Genomic DNA, 22,863 nt, shown 5'->3' on the forward strand with positions numbered 1-22,863 from the left:
TCATTGCTCAAGAAGATGGTGCTGAGTTGTCTTCTTGAAGTGCTGCAATCCTGCAGTTCACTAATAGTGCTATTAGGGAGGGAGTCCCAGGATTTTGACCCAGTGACAGTGAAGGAACGGCGATATGGTTCTGTCAGAAAGGTACGTGATTTGGAAAGAAACTTGCAGTTGGTGGTGCAGCCATTGTGCTTGGTATTTAAGTAGGAAAGGTCACGGGCTCGGAAGGTGTTGTCAAAGGGATGTTGGTAAGTCATTGCAGTGCAGCTCGTAGATGCCAATGACTAATGTAAATGAATGGTGTGTCATCCCTGCCAGAACAGATTAATTTCTGGGGGCAAGGCGTACAGCAAAGCAATGTACAACATCGTTTAGTATTCCATTGCCAGCAAGGAGACAAACTTTATCAAGTCAGCTTTCATATTAGCAAAGAAGGAAGTGCTGAACCAGTATGTCACTGTATTCAGATAACTGACTGGCCCTTCAAATAAAAAGAGTCAGGAGACTTTAATTCGTAATTTATTTTAGTTTTCAAACTTACATTTTATAATTAATGTATTCAGTTTACTTATGTGTTCAGCAGATAAACAATTTAATATATTCTTAAGGCATTGCTTCTGTCACAATATATGAACAATACTGCAGATCAAGTACAACATGATGAGAAGGCTCTATTTGTTCCTGAACAATCACGATACATCACTGTGATAAAGTATTACTACTAGTAAGGAACTTCTGTCTCAAGGCATTTGTACTCCTGACCTATGTCTATCTTTCTGTCTCCTTCAGGTGGCACAGAGGGCAAGTAGTTGTCAGCTTATTTTCTTGAAGGGTTACACCTCTTGTAATTTTGATATAACTAAACGTATCTGTGTGCTCCACACACCGAATCTGTGACATATCTCTGCCCATTGCCTGGGGTGAGGTATGTTACCATCATTAAAGACATTGGATAGCACATTGTTTTATGTATTTATAATTGATAGATAGAATTTAAAGAACATGATCCAATCTTTTGACATTCAAAACAATATTTTTTATTTTTTAATGTGTCACTCACTGTGTGTGGAGAGTCAGTGTTTTATTGTAATAGTTTTGACCTCTGTGAAAAACTCAAACGAGTCTTTACCCCCTTCCCTGCCAACTCCGGAAGCTTTCATGCCACCAAATGGCAAATTCAGGTCACGAATAAGCCAGCAATTGGTCCATACCATTCCGGTATGAAGCTTCTTGGCAACCCGGTGTATCCGGCCCACATCACGTGACCACACGGTAGAAGCCAAGCCATACTTCACATTATTTGCTCGTCGAACAACCTCCTCCTCAGTTTCAAAGGGAACTATGCAGGTCACTGGACCAAAGATTTCCTCTTGCATACAGCGTGAACTGTCCTTTATGTCTGTGATTACTGTGGGCAATAAAAAATAGCCCGTTTTGTTTTTGTCAGGAATGTCCAGGGAATCAATTCCTTCACCACAGAGGATTTTAGCTCCTTCATTTTTGGCTAGATTGACATAGCCCTTTACCTGTTCACAGAAACAATTAATTGATTATTATTGTCGAAAGGACTCATTTCAATATTGATATACAATTCATCTTGTGAAACCTACTGTTTAAATTGCAAGCATACTGTGCCTTCACCACAGTAAAATGTTCTGTCAGTATTTCACAAAAACAAGAGTACTTGCTGCGTATTTATATTTTTAGTAGAAGAGACTGAAGACATGGTCAAAGAAGTACATTTCCAGGAAGCTTCTGAAGGGACAGAGAGATGACAAACCAGAAGGGTTCAGCGAAAGAGGTCCTGTGTATGTGGTGGAAATATCTGAAGGCTTTGTCACCAAAGGTGGAGTGGAGGGAGGGAGGAGGACAGAGCTAGAGTAAAGGTTACAGTGGTGTCAGGTTCAACTGAGTGGAGACATTTAAGAAAAGATTTGTTATGAGTTTAGTACCAATAATGGAGCCTGGTTTGAGTAAAGCTGAACTTAAAGCCAGAGCTTCTGCCTCAGAAACAGGATGCTACCTACTAAGCCAGAAGCCTTCTCATGAAAGCTGAACCCCAAGCACTGATCTTTGAGGGACAATATTAAATAGTTCCTCTTAGTTCAAGTACATTATCTCTACTGTTTGTCTTCTACTGCTAACCATCTTCCATTTTACATCTTCTCTCAGTTATGCAGGGGATACCAAAACATGGCTCATGCTGTGATTTTACTTAGAGCAAAGTATGCCCCAAGTCCACCTCAACTTTAACAGGAAACAAACCACCCTCTAGCTGTCTAGCTAACTGTCCCCCTAGCAACCTGCCAACCAGCTGAGCAATCCCTTGATTCCTAGACTTTTGAACTGATTGGCTCTTGGTTGGGAAGCACAATGCCTTCATCCACCCAATGCAATTACCTTGTTTGAATGCTTCCACTGAGAAAAAAACAATCTGCAAACACCTAAGAAATGCAGGATCCAGGTCAGGGACCTTTCCAAGGATTCTGCTGCACTCCAACAGCTGGACAGGAAGTCAGCTGGAAGGCTCCAGTAAATTCAGGAGGCACTTGTTTTTAACAAATAAAATCAGTTTAAATCCAAAGCACATTAAATGTGCTTTTGTTGAACATCAAAGGGATAATCAAAAGTAGGAAACTAAATTCTTCAATTTTTTTTAAAGGTAAATTTCTATTTGATGGAAACCCCAGCATACGAGAATGTTTACAAACCTTTTCGAGATGTTCTTTGCTAATGAGAGCACCCATGTTGGCAGTTGGGTCAGACGGAATGCCAACCTTCCATTTCCTGGCACTCTTGACAAACTTCTCCAGAAACTCAGCATAAATGTTCTTTTGTACAAAAATTCTGCTTGTACACAGGCAGACTTCACCCTGTCAAAAAGGAGAAAATAATCATTCAGCTACACTCTACTGTAGGGAGAGAACGAGGGAGGCAAAGAAGAGAGAAACAGATTAACTTTAATTAGCTGAAATGTGCATAAAGCACAGCTTGGCTTTAATCATGATCATTTTGAGAGGAGGTCAGGTGCAAATTAATTCATGTCACTATAGAAACACTTCATGAGGTGGTACAGAATCACAGTGGACTGGTACAGTATGATCAGAGATAATCAGTCATTAAGTTATATTGCTTACATTGGCAATGTTAGGTATTTAGAATAATTAATACCAATTAAATATCTAAATATCTGAAGGCGGAGGAAATGCACAGGGGACTAAATTGCACATAGAGCTCCACAACTAAAGATGCGGAGAAAATGCAATCATAAATCATCTGGCTCCAGTTTAAACTTGTCTTGACTGTCTTATTTGGGTTTGCTCATCTCCAGTGGCTCTCTGGTGGCATCGCATTGAGAGAGGAGCTGAATCGACCTTCCTGGAGGACAGAACACTGGAAGCCAATTTGGAATCTCCTGACAACAGAAACAAAATGGCTGGTCCAATAAGCTGGTGCAAAGCAGTGTTCCCTTTTAAAATGAATGCACCAATTTATATTTGCCTTTATAATCCACCCTCACTGGGACTATTAGTGACAAGTTATCCCTACCTGCTGTGTGTGAATACATGTGAAGGTTATTGGGCCTGAGCATGGTGTCTGTCCCACTTCCCACCATTTCCCAATGCTAGCAGGATGGCAACAAGCTCAGAGAAACCATGGAAACGTCCCTCAGGTAGTATCTGCACTCCTTACACAGGCATGGAAGGTTCATGTGTTGTCACCTTTATATTTCCGTCCTGCAGATTTCACTCTCCAGTGAAGCCAGTCCATCATCTCCAGGGCTCCAAAAAAACCCTGTAAAAGCCTGATTTCTTCATCTCACACAGCGGCAGTGGTTCCGGGCCTGCTCGCTCTTTAATAATGGAAACTCACAGGAAGGCTATTATGGATACGATGGGCCGAAAATCCTCTTTCTATACTGTAATGATTCCTAGAATCTAGAGGGTTTATTAAGCACAGAAAATAACCCAGGATCTGGGTAGTTGTAGAATTATAGGAGAGGGCAGATGTCTGAACCCTGCTGAATCTTTACTGACAGGAGTGAATAAACCAGGCAAGTTTCCTACTCAATAATGTTACAACTGGTTGGACATCCAAAGTGAGGAAATATGATTTTTTAGGTTATTTTCATTATTTTCTTTCACTTCGATACTATAGGAGTAACATGAATAATTAACACATATCGGTGGAATTGTGCAGGGAGCTGAATGACATGGACCATGGAGAGAAATGTGACAGAATATTGCAACAAGTCCACCATGTCCTATTTTAATATCACGATCAACTTGCTGCACCTTTTAACAATGTTTCATACATTGAGATTCTCATTAGGCAGTGGCAAGTTGCCTATTAAGAATGATTATTGCATTTTAATTACCTTATTAACTGCTTGGTTCATCTCATCTTATTAATACGAATCTTCCTAACCTTATAGACCAGTTATCCTGACCTCGGTCATGGTTAGGATTTTAGAGTTCATTATTAAGTTTGAGATTACACAAAAGCGTGGTAAAATAAGGCTTAATCAGCAAAGTCTTCTCAAGGGATAGGCATGCCTTACAAATCTGTTAGAATTCTTTGAGGAAGTAATGAGCAATTTAGTCAAAGGAGAGCCAATGGATTTCCAGAAAGCTTTTGACATGGTGCTGCACAGGAAGATATGAGCCCATACTGTTAGGGGCAAGGTGTTGGCATGGATAGAGGATTAGAGTGGTGCTGGAAAAGCACAGCAGGTCAGGATAGAGGATTGGCTAACTAGTAGAAGGCAGAGTGTCGGGGTAAAGGAGTCTTTTTCAGGAAGACACCCAGTGACTAGTGGAGTTCTGTAGGGGTCAGTGCTGGGACCACAACTATTCGTGTTATACATTAATAATCTGGATGGAGAAAATTAGCATTGTTGCTAAGTTTGCAGATGACACAAAGAAACGTGGAAGGCCAGGTAGTAATGAGGAAGCAGAGACTTAGGCAGGTTAGGAAAAGGAAGTGGAAGATGGATTACTATGTGGGAAAGAGTGAGGTTACACACTTTGGTGGGAAGAATAGAGACTTATACTCCTTTCTAAATGGGGAGAGGCTTCGGAAGTCAGAAGCATAAATGGATTTGGGAGTCCTAGTTCAAGATTCTCTTAAGGTTAAGATGCAGGGTCAAGAAAGGCAAATGCAAAGTTAGCTTTCATTTCAGGAGGGCTGGAACACAAGAGCAGGGCTATACTGCTGAGGCTATATAAGGGTCTAGTCAGACGGCAATTGGAAAATTGGAAGTAGTTTTGGGACCCATGACTAATGCTGGCATTAGAGGCTGTCCAGAAGAGATTTACTATAATCATCCTGGGAATGAAGATGCTGTCATATGAGGAGTGTCGAGGACTCTGGGTCTGTACTCAGTAGAGTTTCGAAGAGTGAGGGGAGATTTCATTGAAATTTTCAGAATACTGAGAGACCTGGATAGAGTGGATATGGAGAAAATGATTCCAGTAGGAGAGACTAGGATCCAAAGGCACAGCTTCATGGTGAAGGGATGACCCTTTACAACTGCAATGAGGAATTTCAGTCAGAGGGTGGTTAACCTGTGGAGCTCATTGACTCAGAAGGCTGTGGAGGCCTAGTCATTAAGTGTATTTAAGGCAGAGATAGATAGGTTTTTGATTAGAAGAGAATCAAGGATTATGGAGAGAACGCAGGAGTATGGATTTGAGAAACTTATCAGTCATGATCGAATGGTCAAGCAGACTCGATGGGCTGAATGGCCTCATTCTGCTCCTTTATCTCATGGTCTTATGGACAGAATCAGGTAAGAAGGTACTGTAGGGCTGGGTAGCGAGTTAATGAGGTGAGTTTGGTAATATACAGTGAAAGACCTTGCTAGCTCACCTCGTGAAAATCCCTCCAAAACATTCAACAAAACTGATAGGCAAAAAAAAAGCAAAGCATTTAACTACTTTAAGAGTCTATTTTAAGTCAAATGCAGCACCAATATGTTTTTCGAAAAACTTTAAAAACAGTAGCAACATACTTTCTTTCGAAGATGTACATTCTGTAAAAAACATGCCCTGAGTTTCTTTATCCACCCTTGTGTTCAAGATGATCCTGTGTTCAAATCCCTCCATGTCCTCACCATCTTTTCTCTGCAGCCACTTCAGCTTTAGAACCTCTAAGGCAACTCATTCTGGCCTCCTGGCAGATTGGTGATGATAATTGCTGTTGCCCTTCATTTCCTCTTAAATTTTCTTCTAAAGGCGGTGACTCACACTGGAGAATTGGATGAAGCCAGCAGTCATTATTGTCTTTGCTCTTGTGAGCCTACTGTACCTCTGTGTCTGGCACCTGGATGTTGAGTGGAGCTGACTTCCACCTCCAAGCCAACCAATGAATGATACAAAATGATGGCAGGCCCCCACTAATGTTCACTGCTGTTTTTCTTTAATAGAACACTGTGTAATACAAGTTCCTACCCAACTATTAGAGGAGCTCTCATTCTACCATAATCACATGTTGAGAAGGAGGAAGAGGTGTTTCATGGGTGGTTGAGCTGATAGCACCCTTTTTACAATTTCATGGAAAGGTAAAATGAGTCCTGCAGGAGTTTGTGGTTCAGCCAGCCCTGTCAGTGTAACTTGCTCTGTCGAAAGAGTGAAGCCATCTCTTAAAAAAGCCATTCACTTTCAAAAAGTCAACCAAATCTACACATATCTTAAAGAAAATCAGCAGGAGTAGATCTAGAAGTAAACAAGGATTCCTGAGATCTTTTAAAAACACAAACATTATTTTAAAAGATACTCAGTGCTGACTAAAGACAATCTTTGTTGAGATCTTTGTTGTCCTCGTGATTAGACTATGTAAACCTTGATGTTTATTTTTGACAGACACCACATGGTAGGATGGAGTAGATAGGAAGAAATAGTGGGAGCTTGTCAGAAAGATACAGCAATAATCTTAAAGGAATTTATTCTACATATGGACTGGAAAGGTCAGATGGGAAAAGGTAGCTAGGTGAAAAATTCACAGAATGTTTTTTCAGGATAGTTTCTGTGAACAACAGATTCTGAAGCCAAGCAGAGAGCTGGCTATACTAAAACTAGGATTATGCAATGAGGCAGGATGAATAAATTACCTCATAGTGAAGACACTCCGAAGAAACAGTGATCTTAATATGATTGAATTTTATGTTCAGTTTGAGGGAAAGAAGTGGGTGTCCATCGCTAATATTGGCACCTGTCTTAAAACAAGCAAGATCCTGAGGAGTCTTAAAAGGGCGGATATGGAAAGGATGTTTCCACTTGTGCAAGAATCAAGACTTAAAAGTCACAGTTTAAAATGAGGAGTTCCCCGTTAAAGCAGAGATAAAGAGAAACAGTTCCTCACAAAAGACTGAGCGTCTTTGGAACTCTTCCTCAAAAGGTGGATGCAGAGACTTTGAATTTTTTTAAGACTGAAATGGATAAATTCTTAATAAGCAAAGAGGTGAAAGGTTTTTGACTATTGGCAGGAATATGGAGTAATCATATCAGCCATGATCATAATGAATGGCAGAGCGAGCTTGAGAGAATGGGCGGCCTACTCTCTTGCTGTTAAATTATACATTTGGTCTTTTGGTCATTTGTACGTTCATATCTTCATTTAAGCAAAAACATATTTGATATTTGTATCCCTGTGAGGAAAAGACTGAGTTATGTGTTTTTTTTAATCTTCCTGGTGCAGGTAGCAAGTACTCTTGCAAAGTTCCTGGCTCTTATCTCTTTATAACATTAGTTTGTCGGTATGTGATGGGTTCATATGAATCTCTGAAAATGTTGTCAAACTCTTTTCTGTTGTCAAACTCTCAAAGTCTTGTCAAAAACTTACTGCCTTTCTTGACCTTGATGCAGATAGTGCACTGTCTTCTATAACTATAGGTTCCAGAAGGAACAAAACCACATCTGTCCATGTGTCTGGTGTTTATTTCCCTTTCCCATTATTGTACAGTGAATAGTTTTGAGCATCATTCTCCCAGACTGTTTTCCCTTTTTGTATTATACATGTTGGAGAGGATAGGCCAGTGGTAATGGTACTGAACTAGCAATGCAAAGTTGTCAATTCAGTTTCCACTGTGATAACTTATTAAAGCGATTGTTTTACATATGGTCATTTATGCATTACCACCAAGAAAATTACCATTAATTGTTTAATGAATGTCCTTGAGACAAACAACACCTCTCACTTTTAAATGACCTGACCTAAAAGAGATTTCAATCCATAGTTTATCTTTTAATGCTCACTGAATTAGCTGAATAGACTACTCTGTAATCAGTGTAACTAGAAAGGAGTGGGTATGCAATAAATCTAGTGTGGCTCATATCCTCAGAACAAATTCAATCAAAAAGAGAGATTTATAAACTCATGAGAGGCATGGATAGGGTAAATAGACAAAGTCTTCTGGTGGTCCAGAACTAGAAGGTTTAAGGTGGAAGGGGAAAGATTTAAAAGGAACCAAAGGGACAACTTTTCATGCAGAGAGTGGTGCATGTATGAAATGAGCTGCCAGAGGAAGCGGTGGAGGCTGGTACAATTACAACATTAAAAGGAATCTGGATAGGTACATGAAAAGGAAAGATTTAGAGGGATATGGGCCGAATGCTAGCAAATGGGAGTAGATTAATTTAGGATATCTAGTCGGCATGGATGAATTGGAAGTTTCTGAGCTATATAACTCTACAGCCCTATGACAAATGAAAAGCAGAGTTAAACTTCCCTGAGTAAAGGAAAATCTTGGGATGGTCTGAACTCATTCAGAACAAGAGCTTTCACAAATGTTTAACCTTAAACCACTGTTTGCTTAGGGGACAAATTAGTACCTGAATTCCAACAAATCTCCTACCTGGTTAGTAAAGCTGGATCGCACGGTGGTTGGAATGCATTCATCAAGGTTTGCATCATCAAAGATGATGGCTGGGTTTTTCCCTCCCAGCTCCAGAGAGAGCTTCTTACAGAATGGAGCACTCTTCTCTTGGATATGCTGAGCAGTGACTGTGCTCCCAGTGAAGGAGATTAGTGGCACATCAGGGTGAGAGACAATTGCCTCCCCAGCCTGTGGGCCAGTCCCAAACACGATGTTCACAACTCCAGGTGGAACACCTAGGAGATAAGTAAGAAATCATTTCTAAATTGCAATAAATTATAGAATGATTTAGTTTGAAACATTGCAAAGATAATGATGCTTGATATTTGAATATGGGAAATTATATCCAAATGATGATGACCAGCACTTTCATGAAAGCAATATCAAGATAAACTTTACAAAAGCAGGAACAATTCCCAACATCATCATGTTCACCAAAATTCTATGAGCTTCTGACAAACACAAAAGACTGAAAGTCAGCAATTCTGACGACAGCAGGTGCAAAATGTAACTTGTACAAGGAATGAGCAAACGCTTGAATGCATGAATGGAGTAAATTGTTCTTCATAAAAAAGTGTTGAAAGAAAATTCTAAAAAAATACATTTTGTATCTATCACATTGAAGAAATCATATTTTGGTCTCGAAACATTAATTCTGTTTTTCCCTCCATAGGTACTGCATCTGTCAGTTGACATCATTATACCTGCTTCATCCAAGAGCTTGCACATCATCCAAGCAGTGACTGATGTCATTTCACTGGGCTTGGCAACCACAGTGTTGCCTGTGGCAATGGCTGGAGCTATCTTCCAGGTCAAGAGATACAGTGGTAAATTCCAAGGACTGATAAGGCCAGCTAAAAGACAAAGTAAGAAATTTGCATTAGTCACTCCACATTATGTGGAACTACGACTGGCAACAAGAAAGAAAATATGTCCCTGCCAAAGCTACAGCACATATATCAAACACATGCACAATTGTTCATATACAATCCTTTTCCTCCTTTCCTAAATTACCCATGACTCATTATTTAGTAAACTCAGTCTCACTGTCCGCTTTCTTCTGTTTACTATATAGTTACTAAGGGAGCTACAGAGGCACCTTAGAATAACTTCCATTGTGATGTTTGTTCCTTTTTGGCAGAATTATTTTCATTCTATACTTTCTACAATGGCTTTCTTGAGACTGGAAAGGGAACAGCTGCTGTGTACAACTTCATACAGCAGTCTTCAAAACCAATCTGCTCATTTCTGGACCTTCCATACCACATCCTTACAAGTTCATGATTCCCAGAATTGTGCTATTGACAGGAGCTAGGAGAACAGGAGTAGGCCATTCAGCCCATCGAGCCTTTTTCACCATTCAGTGAGATCAAGGTGGGATCTGTGGCCTAACTCCACATACCTGCCTTTGATCCATATCATTAATAGCTTTACTTAACAAAGTATTATTTTTCTCAGATTTAAAACTAACAACTGAACCAGCACCTACTGCCATTTGTGGACAGTCTAGCCTTAAATCTTAGATTATGTTGATGTTGTTAATCATATCAGGTGTTCAACAACATATTCAGTAGGCCTTAGAACAAATCCCTTGTATTAATCAATAATGTGTAAATATGAACACAATGTGGAAACTGTCACCTAACTCTTTTTTGCTGGATTGCCTGAAGGATCTACATCTGCTCAAGCACTATTCAACATCAATGTTAATGAGTTGCCTGAAACAATTCCATAATTCAGTTTCAGTGATGATATGTCATCTCCCACAGACCCCTACACAAAGTAAATGACTTTGCTATTATCTCCATAAAGCTGAAGTTACTGTCCAAATAGATTCAATTCCAACAGCTCTGTCCTATACCTCCCTAGTCTTTTACCTGAAAAACAAAAATGCCAAGGAACAATATCAATATACATCAATACCACATTTTCACTTGGATCCAGGTTAAGCACACCCTTTGTGTCAAATAAGATATTTAATTGGAGCCTTGGACAGACATGTGATTTGTAAATTAACCTGGGAAAGACTGTGTGAAAAGGAAAAAAATCAACAATGTTGACATATTCCTGTTAAACCATATCCTCCTAAAAATCTGGAGACTACTTCTCTATGCTGCTTTAGTTATCAGTGATGAGAAATGAAGACAGTTTTTCTTCCTGGACTCTCAGTCCTTTGCATCTGATTTGTTCTCCATCGTTTGTCAATATTAAGCAGAGGAAAATAAAGTGAGACAGCAGGAGGACTTGCAAAGGATGTGGACAAGCCACTAATGAAAATACATGTTCAGAAGGAACTTCATGCTTGACTAATTTATCTAAATGTTTCAAATAAATCACTAACTTTACAGATTAATACATGTGATATATCTAAATTTTATGGAATTTCAGAACATATTTGAAGATTCGTCCACAATATTGGTAATAGGGATAAAACCTGGGTGTACCACGTAATGGGCGGTGTGGTAGGATGTACAATGGACTGTGTAATGAGCCATGTGATGGCTGAGCCATGGATGGTGTCATGGCTGTGCAAGGGGATCTAGGAGTGAGGCTGAGGGGTGCAGTAGTGGTTTCACAACTAGACAGAGTAGTGAAGCAGAGGGTTTGGCACTCTTCCCTTCTACATTCAGAGCATTGAGTATAGGAGTTGGAACATCATGTCACAGCTATACAAGACACTGGTAAGGCCACATTTGGAGTACTGTGTACAAATCTAGTCACATCGCTACAGGAGGGATATAATTAAACTGGAAAGAGTGCATCCATTGACTTCATCTATACTTTCTGCTGCATTGGGAAAGCAACAATATAATCAAAGACCCCTTCCACCTCGGGTATACTCTCTTCCACTCTCTTTCATCAGGCAAGAGATATAAAAGTTTGTATACACATACGAACAGATTCAAGAACAGCTTCTTCTCTGCTGTTATCAGACTTCTGAATGGGCCTCTTTAAGGTTAAGGTTGATCTATCTCTGCGCCTTCTTGGCAGCTGTAATATTATATCCTACACTCTGTTCTGTTAGGTAAAAACAATGACTGCAGGTGCTGGAAACCAGATTCTGGAGTAGAGTGATGCTGGAAAAACACAGCAGTTCAGGCAGCATCCGAGGAGCAGGAAAATCGATGTTTCGGGCAAAAGCCCTTCATCAGGAATACAGGCAGAGTGCCTGAAGGGTGGAGAGATAAATGAGAGGAAGCCCCTCTCATTTATCTCTCCACCCTTCAGGCACTCTGCCTGTATTCCTGATGAAGGGCTTTTGCCCGAAACATCGATTTTCCTGCTCCTCGGATGCTGCCTGAACTGCTGTGTTTTTCCAGCACCACTCTACTCTGTTCTGTTACCCTGATGCACTTGGATAGTGCAATCTGCCTGTAAAGCATGTAAGACAATATCTTTTACTTTATCTTGATAATAAATCAAATCAAATCAAAAGATTTACAAGGATGTTATCGAGACTGGAAAGTTTGAGTTATAAGGAGAGGCAGAACAGGTTTGAGCCTTTTCTCCCTGGAGCACAGGAAGTTGAGGGTTAACCTTATAGTGGTTTATAAAACCATGAGGGATATAGATAAGGTGAATTGCCAAGGTCTTTTCTCAAGAGTAGGGGAGTCCAAAACTAGAGGGCATAGGTTTAAAGTGCAAGGGGAAAGATTTAAAAGGGAACTGAGTGACAACTTTTCACACAGAGGGTGGTGCGTATGTGGAATGAACTGTCAGATGAAGTGATACAATTACAAAATTTAAGAGACATTTGGACAGGTACATGGATAGGAAAGGTTTAGAGGGAGAGGGGCCAAAACCAGTTTAATGGGACTAGTTCAGTTTAGGAAGCCTGGTTGGCATGGACAAGTTGGCTCGAAGGGCCTGTTTCTGTGCTGTCCGACTCTCTGACTCTATATGACAGGACTGTTCAATAGATTGTTTTTGAGTTGTGTAATGAACAAATAATGGAATGTGTGATGATTTGTATGATGGATTGAGTAATGGGCTATGTGATGAGCTGTGTATTAATAGATCATGTAATGAGCTGTGTAAAGAGTTCTGTCATTGGTTTTGTGATGGATTGTGTAATAGACTGTGATTCTAAAGCTCATCTGGAAATGACTCTATTAAAACAACAAACAAGGATCGAAGCAAAAGTCAGGAATGTGATGGAATACTCCCCATTTGACTTGGTGATTGCAGATCCAATGACAGTCAAGAAGCTTAACACCATCAAGGCAAAGCAGCCTACTTGATAGGCACCCCATCATCACCATCAATATTCACTGCTCCCGAAGGTACAGGGGCAGTAGTGTTGACCATCTACAAGATGCACTACAACTCCACATCAAAGATCCTTAGACAGCACCCTTCATATCCACAACCATTATTATCGAAAAGGATATGGGTGGCAGATACATGGGAACATCTGCAAGGTCTCCTCCAAGCTACTTACTATCTTTGACCTGGAAATACTGCATATCAACTGGGTCAAAATCCTGGAATTCCCTCCCTCATGGCAGTGTGGGTGTATCTACAATACATGACTGTCATGGTTCAAGAATTGGAGATGCTGGTGTTGGTTCAAGAAGGCAGCTCACCAACACTTTCTTCAGCAATTAACAATAGCCAATAAGAATGGACCTGCCCAGTAATACTCAGATCCAGTGTATGAACAAACAAAAAGCCTCACTCAAATACACAGGAACAGGAAAACAGATGTGTGTTTGTGTGATGGGCTGGGTAATGGGTTGCATGAAGGTTGTGCAATATGCTGCATAATGGACGATGTGACGGACTGTTTAACTACTAGGCATAAAAAGCTATGTGGTGGGTTGTGTAATGAACAGTGCAATAGGATATGTAATGGCTTCTGTGTAATTATCCATCCATTAGATTGTGCAATAGGCTGTGCGATGAGCTGTGTCATGGATTGTGTAATAGACTATGTCATGGATTGTATGCTCATCTATGTTATGGATTGTATAATTGGGATGTGTAATAGGCTGTGTATTGAACTGTGTGCAGAGCTATGTGGTGGATTGCATAACTGGGATGTGTAAAAGGCTGTATGTTGAATTATATGGAAGGCTGTGTGATGGGTTGTAGGAAAGGCTATGTGATTGGGTTGTCATCTTCTACCCCAAATATCTTGATATGAGGTCTCAGCATTTAATACTCAATTCTGGGGTAAAATAACAATTAAAGGAATCTTGTAAAGCTATGTGAAGCAGTTGTGTCTCATGCTGATGTTCAAAAAGTTTATTTGGCTTTTTTTTTACTATATGTCATTCTTGTCTAAGGAAGAAGGTAGGAAAGTACCATAATTCCAAATCTCTCTGAATCACTATCTAATACTACGCACTGCACTGGATAGATTAGATTAGATTAGACTTACAGTGTGGAAACAGGCCCTTCGGCCCAACAAGTCCACACCGACCCGCCGAAGCGCAACCCACCCATACCCCTACATTTACCCCTTACCTAACACTACGGGCAATTTAGCATGGCCAATTCACCTGACCCGCACATCTTTGGACTGTGGGAGGAAACCGGAGCACCCGGAGGAAACCCACGCAGACACGGGGAGAACGTGCAAACTCCACACAGTCAGTCGCCTGAGTCGGGAATTGAACCCGGGTCTCAGGTGCTGTGAGGCAGCAGTGCTAACCACTGTGCCACCGTGCCGCCCACTAGCACAGTGAGGATAATGGCTAATTACATATTAATTGCCATTAAATAGTACTTCACTCTGTGTGCCTACATGCGATTTTTGATCTTTGTTTTCACAGCTAGAATGATATTTCTCCTCTGAAATTGTGCTTGTTCTGTGCTGCATGATGAAACCATGAAGAAAGCACCTCACCAACATCCCATTCTTCATGACCTGCACAGTGAATGCTGGCAGCCTGTTCATGACAGCTCCGATTGCCTTCGGTTGCAGAGTTTAAGCCCATGTACACCAGGAAATTAAACTCCATTTTTATTTAGCTCCTGGCTGGAGTACAAAAGCAGAGGTGGAGCTGTTTTAGTGAGAATAGCCATTGCATTACAATCACTGATGAGCATGTGTGTGCAGTAGTGAGGAATGGGTTACTCTCAGTTCTGCATGATCCAAAGTGTATGGATCATAACAAGGTCAGCCAGGTGAGCCTCATAGGATACGAGCTCCGATCGGGCTGTTAATCTGGTCCAGTCAGGGAGCCCTGGCTGGCAGATAAGAGCAGGAATGTCACCAACCCTGGAGTTGTTTAGGGAGAGGTGGGTGCCGCAGGGAGTGGAGTGCATCATTTCCCCCTCCAACTCTATTTTGATTTAGTCCCTGCCCTCCCCTTCACTGTTTGATCACACAGCATTGCCCTTTGATGTGAAGGGCACTGCTTGTCACTGGCCACTCGGGTGTTTCCTTTCTTCCTGGTGGTGGAAATTTGAATAAAGATTTGTGCACCTTGTGTCTCTCACTGTGTCTCACACCTGCACACACACACCATGGGTGCTGGAGAAAAAAAAAGCACTAACGCAGTTAAGCGGTAGTTTGGGGGGGTAATAAAAAAAAAGAAAAAAGGGAGTGTCAAAAAAAAGGACAGTAATGTCCGATATTCTGCTCACTCTGAGAGCTGGCTCTGAGGGAGCTGGGGGAAGGTGAGAACTGCAGATGCTGGAGATCAGAGTTGAGAAATGTGTTGCTGGAAAAGTGCAGCAGGTCAGGCAGCATCCAAGGAGCAGGAGAATCGATGTTTCGGGCATAAGCCCTTCTTCAGGAGGGAGCTGGATCAGTGTCAAGGACTCTCCACATTTAAATAAAGGGTGACTTGGTCATCAGATACCAGCCTCTGTGGAGTTATTTCAGAAAACAGCAATTATTTCATAAACGCCTACAAATTACCACTTGCTTTGTCTTTAGTCAGCATCCGCTTAGGAGAAGAATCTCATTTGTCAAAGGGCCTGTCAAAATGGGAGCAGCAGAAACCCACAGTTACATGTTCCCACCACTAGGGCTTAACAAGGGCATCAATGTCACCCACCCACTGCCTTCTGGTGTGACCTTCTGGTTGGCCATTGTGCCATCCTTCAGTTTGTGAACAGTTCAGTTAAATTGACAAATTCCCATAAAAGTAACAAGAAAACATGAGATGAAATGAAATAGATCTGATGGGTAAAAAGGTCTGTTCTATACTGTATGATTCTATAATCCTGTTATCATAGGGGAAGGGCCAGTTCCTGTCTTTCTCAAATGCAAAACCATGCTCAAAACAGTATGTCATTCTTCTCACTGCACTTACACATTAGATTCCCTTTTAATACTTTCATTAATCTTTGTGTTGGGATGAAGATTGTTAACCAGGCTCTGTTATGACTCTCGCTTTACAAGGTCTTGAAGGTTATATTAAAATGTTCTTGTAAATAACAGTATATCTTGTAAAGTTCATTTTCTTCATCACATCGTTGTACAAAATACTTGAATATATTTCCACAAAAATACATTTTTATTTGTTTATAATAATAGGAAAGAAGATTATAAACCAGGACTGTTCAACAGGAGGCTTGTGGACCATCCTGTGGCTACCAGAAGGTCCGATTTACTCGCCTTGATATTGAGAACACAGGAAGATAACTGGGAGACTCTGCAAGGAGATCGGCTCCAATTAGACACCCTTACTCTCCTGCATTTGCTGCTGATAGATTCACAGTAAACCTCTAGCCATAAAAGTGAGGGAGAAACAGATGCTGATTAGAAGGGTAATGAGCTGTGGAAATATGAGGAGCTTCACTGCCTGAGGCCTGTACACCAGTGGCCAGGTTGGGCAGGTAGGGAAAGGACAACCTGGAAAGAATGAGATGGCAGCTAGGGGGTGCAGAGTAACAAGCTCTGAGTTGAGGAGCAAGGGAGGCAGGGAAGAAAACGCACTTTCCTGCACAAGGATTAGCATCCTGGCGGAGGTGCTCAAGATGGTGCAGCAGAATGCCCTAGCCTGTGTGTACGTGTGTGTATTTGAATGAGAGGATTAGAGTCAGAGAAAATGGGTGGGTGGGATGGAGGGGTGAACTGCACATGTATGTGGGAGGGACAGAGAGAAGTGTGGGAACATAGGACAGGAAGAAGGGATGTGCAACGTGTACGTGTGTGTGGGAAGGTTTAGACAATTTTGGGAGTGTGTGAGGACAGTAGTAGGGAGGGAGAATGGAAAGTATGTTAGCATGTACCTGCAAGTGGGAAAGGGAGACAGTCAATAAACCCTGACACTGAGTGTGAGCTCGTCAGACATCCACCTCTTCTCCATCCACAGAAATGTAACCACAAAGCAGGCTGGAAGAGGAGGAAAGCCAAGACTGAAAGGTAACCCAGTTCTAACTCACACTTTCATGTGAATTTTACTCAGGCCAGCAAAGAGTGTACATTACCAGAGATGAATTAAGGTCAATGTTAGTTAGACCCAACTTCTTAGATCAGCCCCAGTCTCCCTCACTTCCCTGGTGACCAGGACCTGTGGCCTAGTCTGTCCTTCACTAGCTCTGCTTCTTAGCTAAAATACAATTAAAGATTTTATTGTTTAGCTCACTGCTTGGCACTAATAATGGCTATGTTTATTGGTTATACATTTATTTAAATCAGCAATTTATTTGTGGCTCTTTTTACCGAAATCATATTATTGTGCCAAAGTTGACCTTTTGAAGTGTAGCCCCCTCAATTTGAAAGGTTTGACAACCCTATCATAAACCTTCAATATTGACAATTGTTGCCTCACCTACTCCCACCGGAGTCCGTGTGGTGAAGTTTGTGCATCCCATATGGTCCATCTCTGCACATTCGGTTGTATAGTGCAGGATAATTGAGGCAAAGAAACGGAAATTATAAACTGCTCGAGGTATTTCCATGCTTCGGGCTGCAGTTATTGTTTTTCCTAAAATTTGAAAAGATAAAAAATAGTACTTGTGAAATTATTTAATTGGATCTGTTTATGAAACCATATTCACAGTGAGGAAATCTGTCCAAATCTGTCCCTATATTGGTTAACATGACACACTGGAAATATCCAAAACTTGACTACTCTACTCATACACAATTTGTTCCATTAATGGAATGTGAGCATGTTGGGGACCCCATTGACAGTCTGTCAGAACATTGGTTATTTAAAGAAAAAAAAATCACATGTTTACTTTTTAAATCAACAAGCATCTGTCAAAGAGAGACAGGCAGCTAGCTCCTTACTGATTGGGAAAGGAGGGATTGGGAAGAGTACAATCCTCGGACATTTCTAAAATATACCACAACTACTGGGTTCTTGTTGAGGCATCTGTCTTGAAATACAGTTACAATACTATTTACATTGATTGAGTTTTTTGAAGAAGTAACAAAGAAGATTGATGAGGGCTGAGCAGTAGATGTGATCTATATGGACTTCAGTAAGGCTTTCGACAAGGTTCCCCATGGGAGACTGATTAGCAAGGTTAGATCTCATGGAATACAGGGGCAACTATTATCACAGATCCCTCTCAATCCACCTCATCATCTCAGGAAATGTTTTCCAAAACCAGAAGTAAATCAATTAAAACACCCTAGCCATCAAATTGGGCTCATTGACATTTGGTTTTTAGACATTTAGCTGGTTTTAGGCTTCGGAATATAAATAAGTCCATGCTCTTTAAGCCCATTTGAAACTGGAAAACATCCTTCAGTAGAAAAAGGTCCTGGGCTACTGGCATCTGCAAAAAAGGTACCTACAGCCTGTTCATGCCTCTACCCTACATCTGCCAACTCTAACCATTGTGTAAGTCAAAGACATAAATATTTACCATAATCACTGTGGCCCCTAGTCCCAAACTCTGTCCTTTAAACCCGGTGCCACAAATCTGATGTTCTCCCCAGTTGGATTTCTTGATCCTCAATTTCTCAGTTGTGATCTCCCAACCATTCCTCCAAGTCTCCTACTCTGTCCTGTCCCTATTTCCCAACTGACTCATGTCACTCCCCTTCCCCAATTAGTGGTCCTGAAATCAACCCATGATCCAAACTCCCTGATCCGAGGGCCGGATTTAATCAGCTCGATGGGGATGTTGTACACCAGCCAGAGAACTGGTGGGGGCCTTCAGGCACTTAAGTGGCCACCATTAGGTCTTCAGGATCCCAGCGACAGTTGTCATATGCGCTTACAGCAGCTAACCAATCAAAAACTGGCAGCTCCTCTTGCCATCAGCACACCCAGGAGCAGTGGCAAGTATTTGTATTGTACCAGTCAGAGGAATTCACTGTCTGTAGGGATGGTAGTGGCAGAAACCCTCATAATATTTAAGAATTATTTAGATGTGCACTTACAATGCCAAAGCATACGAGGCTATGAGCCAGGTGTTGAAAAATGGGATGGGATTAGTTAGGTGGTTGTGAATCCTTAGAATGCTCCACCCTCCAGGATTGTGAATTCTCCAGTGTTGAATATATTTGTGAAAGAATGATTTTTGATCTCCATGAAAAACAGGGTATGGAAAGTGTGTCTGATTCACAACATTCTGAGTGAAGAAATTTCTCAACTCACTCCTAACCAAATGATCCATGATTCTGAGATTGTGTACCCTTCATGTTCTAGATTCCTCAACACTGACAGACAACCTCTCAGTTTTTACCCTGTCGGGGTGAATACATTTATGCTGCACTCCCTTGACTTTATAATGTTACAGTGTCATTCATTAGAGATGTTTAAGATGATGAAAGGAGTTGATAGGGTAAATCAAGAGAAACTATTTCCTCACATTGGAGATTCCTGGACAAGGGTACGATATTTATAAACAGAGCTAGGGCATTCAGCAACAAAGACAGCAGTTACTTCTTCACACAGAAGGGTTCCAGAAATCTGCAACTCTCTCTTCCAAAAAAGGAATAGGAGCCAAAGTCAGTTGAACATTTTGAAATTCAGGTTGCTGGCACATTGGTGAGGCACAGCTATAGTTATTGAATGCTACGAAACCAAGGGTGGCCAATGATGGAATCACTGTGCTCTCATTCAATTTTTTTTTATATTCTTGGCTTGAATAGTATCAGAATTCAAACAATCAAATAGTGCTCAGGTTGCATACACATTGAAGGGTGCAAGGCAAGCAGCAGTGTTTTTGCAAGAACTTTCCATTTTCAGAGGCAAGCTCATGGTGCCATCAAATGATCTTCTGAGCACAGTAACCAATCAGCTCAACTGTGATTGTATAGATGCAATGGGATAGGTCCCAGCCACATCTCCAACACTTCCAATACACTCACAGAAACAATCATTACCTTGGTCTTTCGATTCTGCTTGAGCAAATTCCTCCAGATGGGCCTCTATCAGGTCTGCCAGTTTATGTAGTACCTGGGATCGTTGCAAAGGACTTTTCGCTGACCATGCAGGGAAGGCATCTTTGGCAGCTTTGACAGCAGCATCCACCTTCAGACAAAGAAAGTTTAAAACAACAACAGGTCACAATATTTCAAATGCTTTCCATTTCTTCCACAGGCGTGAAGTTATTTTCACAATCTTCAATTAGTCCATGGCTTTATTCCGTTTGACTGCACCTGGATCAACACAATTCTGTTTTTCTGAACAATGTTTGGTGCATAATCAATTAATGAAAAATACACTATTTTGATACTTTGGAAACTCACGAGTGTGCCTATTTCACTGAGACATGGCAGTACATGAGTTGCACAACATCTACTTGTGAAACAGGTAAACCCAATTTAAACATGGCACGTGCTGGAAATCTGAAAGACATACAGAAAATGCAGGAAGTACACAGCAGGTCAGGCAGCATCTATAGGCTGGAGAAACAGAGTTCATTACTCAGGTCAAAGATCTTTCATCACAACTGGCAAAAGTTAGAAATATACAGAAATGGGGTTTGCGCAAGGGGTAAGTGGGACACGGGGAAAAAGAAATAGGGTGGAAAACAGGAGAGGCAAAAGTGATGACTGCAGCTGCTGGAGACCAGAGTCTAGATTAGAGTGGTGCTGGAAAAGCACAGCAGGTCAGGCAGCATCCGAGGAACAGGAAAATCAATGTTTCGGGCAAAAGCTCTTCATCAGGGCTTTTGCCCGAAACGTAGGTTTTCCTGCTCCTTGGATGCTGCCTGACCTGCTATGCATTTCCAGCACCACTCTAAATGGAAGACAGGAGAGATTGAATGACTAAAGAGTTCACCTTCCGGAGCTAAAGGTTGTTTGGAGTCAGGCTCTCTGCTGTGTTCGGCATTCAATTCTTGAACTGAACATTTGCTGATTCCTAAAGTTTTCATCCACATTTTACATTATTGGCAACATTTTCACATCACCTGATAATTTAATATTGATTTTATTTCTGAAACCAGACTATCAGACCATTGCTGAAAGTTGATCTTTTGATTTCAAAATGTACACTTTCCTGTAGACACTGAACTCTGGGCAATTCTCTTCCTCCTTCGGAAAATAAGGTTTCCACTGACATCCACTCTAAACCTTTCTTTTAACTTTGCAGATTTCAGCTTTATTCATTGTGTAGGTCCTCTGATAGTTTACGCAAGTGCTGGAGAAAGTCATTGAAGAAGAGAACACGCCTCACAAGCAGGCTACACCCAGCCAGTAATTTCCAGGGAGAGACCCACTATTCCAAAAGAAGAAGTTGGGAAGTTGGGAAAATGTTACACTAATGTTGCAAACAGACCTATAGCCAGCTTCATGTATAGGCAAAGCACATCCAGTGTTACTAAACATCACAGCTGTATTTGTCTTTGTGCGTTCGGCATTATTTCAAGGTATAGGTGTAAGTAAAACACAAGTGCAGATGTGTGATGTGTTTCATGGTTGCACTATTTGTTCAAGTCACCAAGATCACTTATTTCCAACTGGAAAACTAATTGCAGCCCAAGTAGGTGCCTCCTCAAGGGCAATTAGGGATAGGCAAATCACTGTCAAGCTTTCCAGCACTTCCCAAATGCCATGAAGGAATAAAGAAAAGTTACATGATTTACAAAATGGCAATCTCCCCTAAGAATGCAAGCTTGCATAGTACTGCGATTTTGTCCATCATTGCTCAAGATCAAAAGGTGACAACTCAGAACTCTAATTAAATTAAATTAACATGCCCTAATTTATTTTAATACGTAACTGTTGAATTAAGTTTTCTCAACTTACTGGTCAAGGAAGGGCAATGTCATTCAATTCAAACACAAAACTGGGATTTGTTCAAGTCTACACTTGATTGAAGCTCGTTTTAAACTTAACAGACCTTCATTTAATTATATGTTTGGAAGCCTTTATAATTGAAAAATCAACTGACTCCAATTTGGTCATAGATACTACCTGAGTCTTACCAAAGTTTTCTAGTTACGTTTTAGATTTTCATCTGTATCTGACTTTTAGGTCTTTTTTTTGGTCCAGGTTAAATGTGTTTGGAAATCATTTCTTTGCCTGGGTTGGTTCAAACACACCAGAGTTATTTAATTCTTCAGAGTGGTTTCATATTTCCAGGATAGCAAGCAAAGAAGCCAACGTGTAAGGATATATAATTGACAACAATTCCTACTTGATTGAAAATACAAGGTTATTAACGACAGCAAAATCTATAATGCTATTACCATTCAATTCTCCTTTACTCCTTTGGCAGTTGTACCCTAAATCACAGTCAATGGTAGTGTCACTCTGCCACCTTCAGGAATCAAGGAATTGCATGAAAGCTCGATAAGCCAGGAAACCAAAACCAGTGCTGCGCTTTCTGGTTGATTCCTAGAAGCACGCAATATATTTACTCAGATATCTTGAGAAAGCGAAATCCCCTCTGCGACACAAAGCAAAAATTAATTTATGGGAGTAAAATCAAAACAGGTCCAGAACTGTTTTGGTCCAAAAAAGGATGGGGGGGGGGGGGGTTAAAATCTCAAACACAGCTCCTGCCCGTTTGATCTCCAGCACTCACTTGATGTTTGATTCCTCCACCACCTCCATGGGAGAAACCTATCTGGTTCATTAATGTACTTTAGTGAACAGTAGGACCATAATAGACCTTGCC

At 41.0% G+C, this 22,863-nt stretch overlaps 1 protein-coding gene across 2 annotated transcripts in view; it reads right to left on the minus strand.

Annotated features, from left to right (window-relative positions):
• Window positions 1-560: 560 nt before the first annotated feature.
• Window positions 561-22,863, minus strand: part of aldh8a1 (aldehyde dehydrogenase 8 family, member A1) — a 44,183-nt gene continuing 21,880 nt past the window's right edge. The window contains exons 2-7 of one of the 2 annotated variants that reach the window (XM_060857006.1): window positions 20,121-20,268; window positions 17,605-17,760; window positions 9,577-9,726; window positions 8,852-9,108; window positions 2,709-2,870; window positions 561-1,523 (exon numbers count right to left, since the gene is read on the minus strand). In XM_060857006.1, coding sequence (XP_060712989.1) covers window positions 1,071-1,523; window positions 2,709-2,870; window positions 8,852-9,108; window positions 9,577-9,726; window positions 17,605-17,760; window positions 20,121-20,268 — 1,326 coding nt within the window. In that variant the 3' untranslated portion in view covers window positions 561-1,070. The remainder of the gene's footprint in view (window positions 1,524-2,708; window positions 2,871-8,851; window positions 9,109-9,576; window positions 9,727-17,604; window positions 17,761-20,120; window positions 20,269-22,863) is intronic. The other variant, XM_060857013.1, reaches the window with a different exon arrangement.

This window comes from Hemiscyllium ocellatum, chromosome 3 (genome assembly GCF_020745735.1).
Source record: "Hemiscyllium ocellatum isolate sHemOce1 chromosome 3, sHemOce1.pat.X.cur, whole genome shotgun sequence".
NCBI lineage: Eukaryota > Metazoa > Chordata > Chondrichthyes > Orectolobiformes > Hemiscylliidae > Hemiscyllium > Hemiscyllium ocellatum.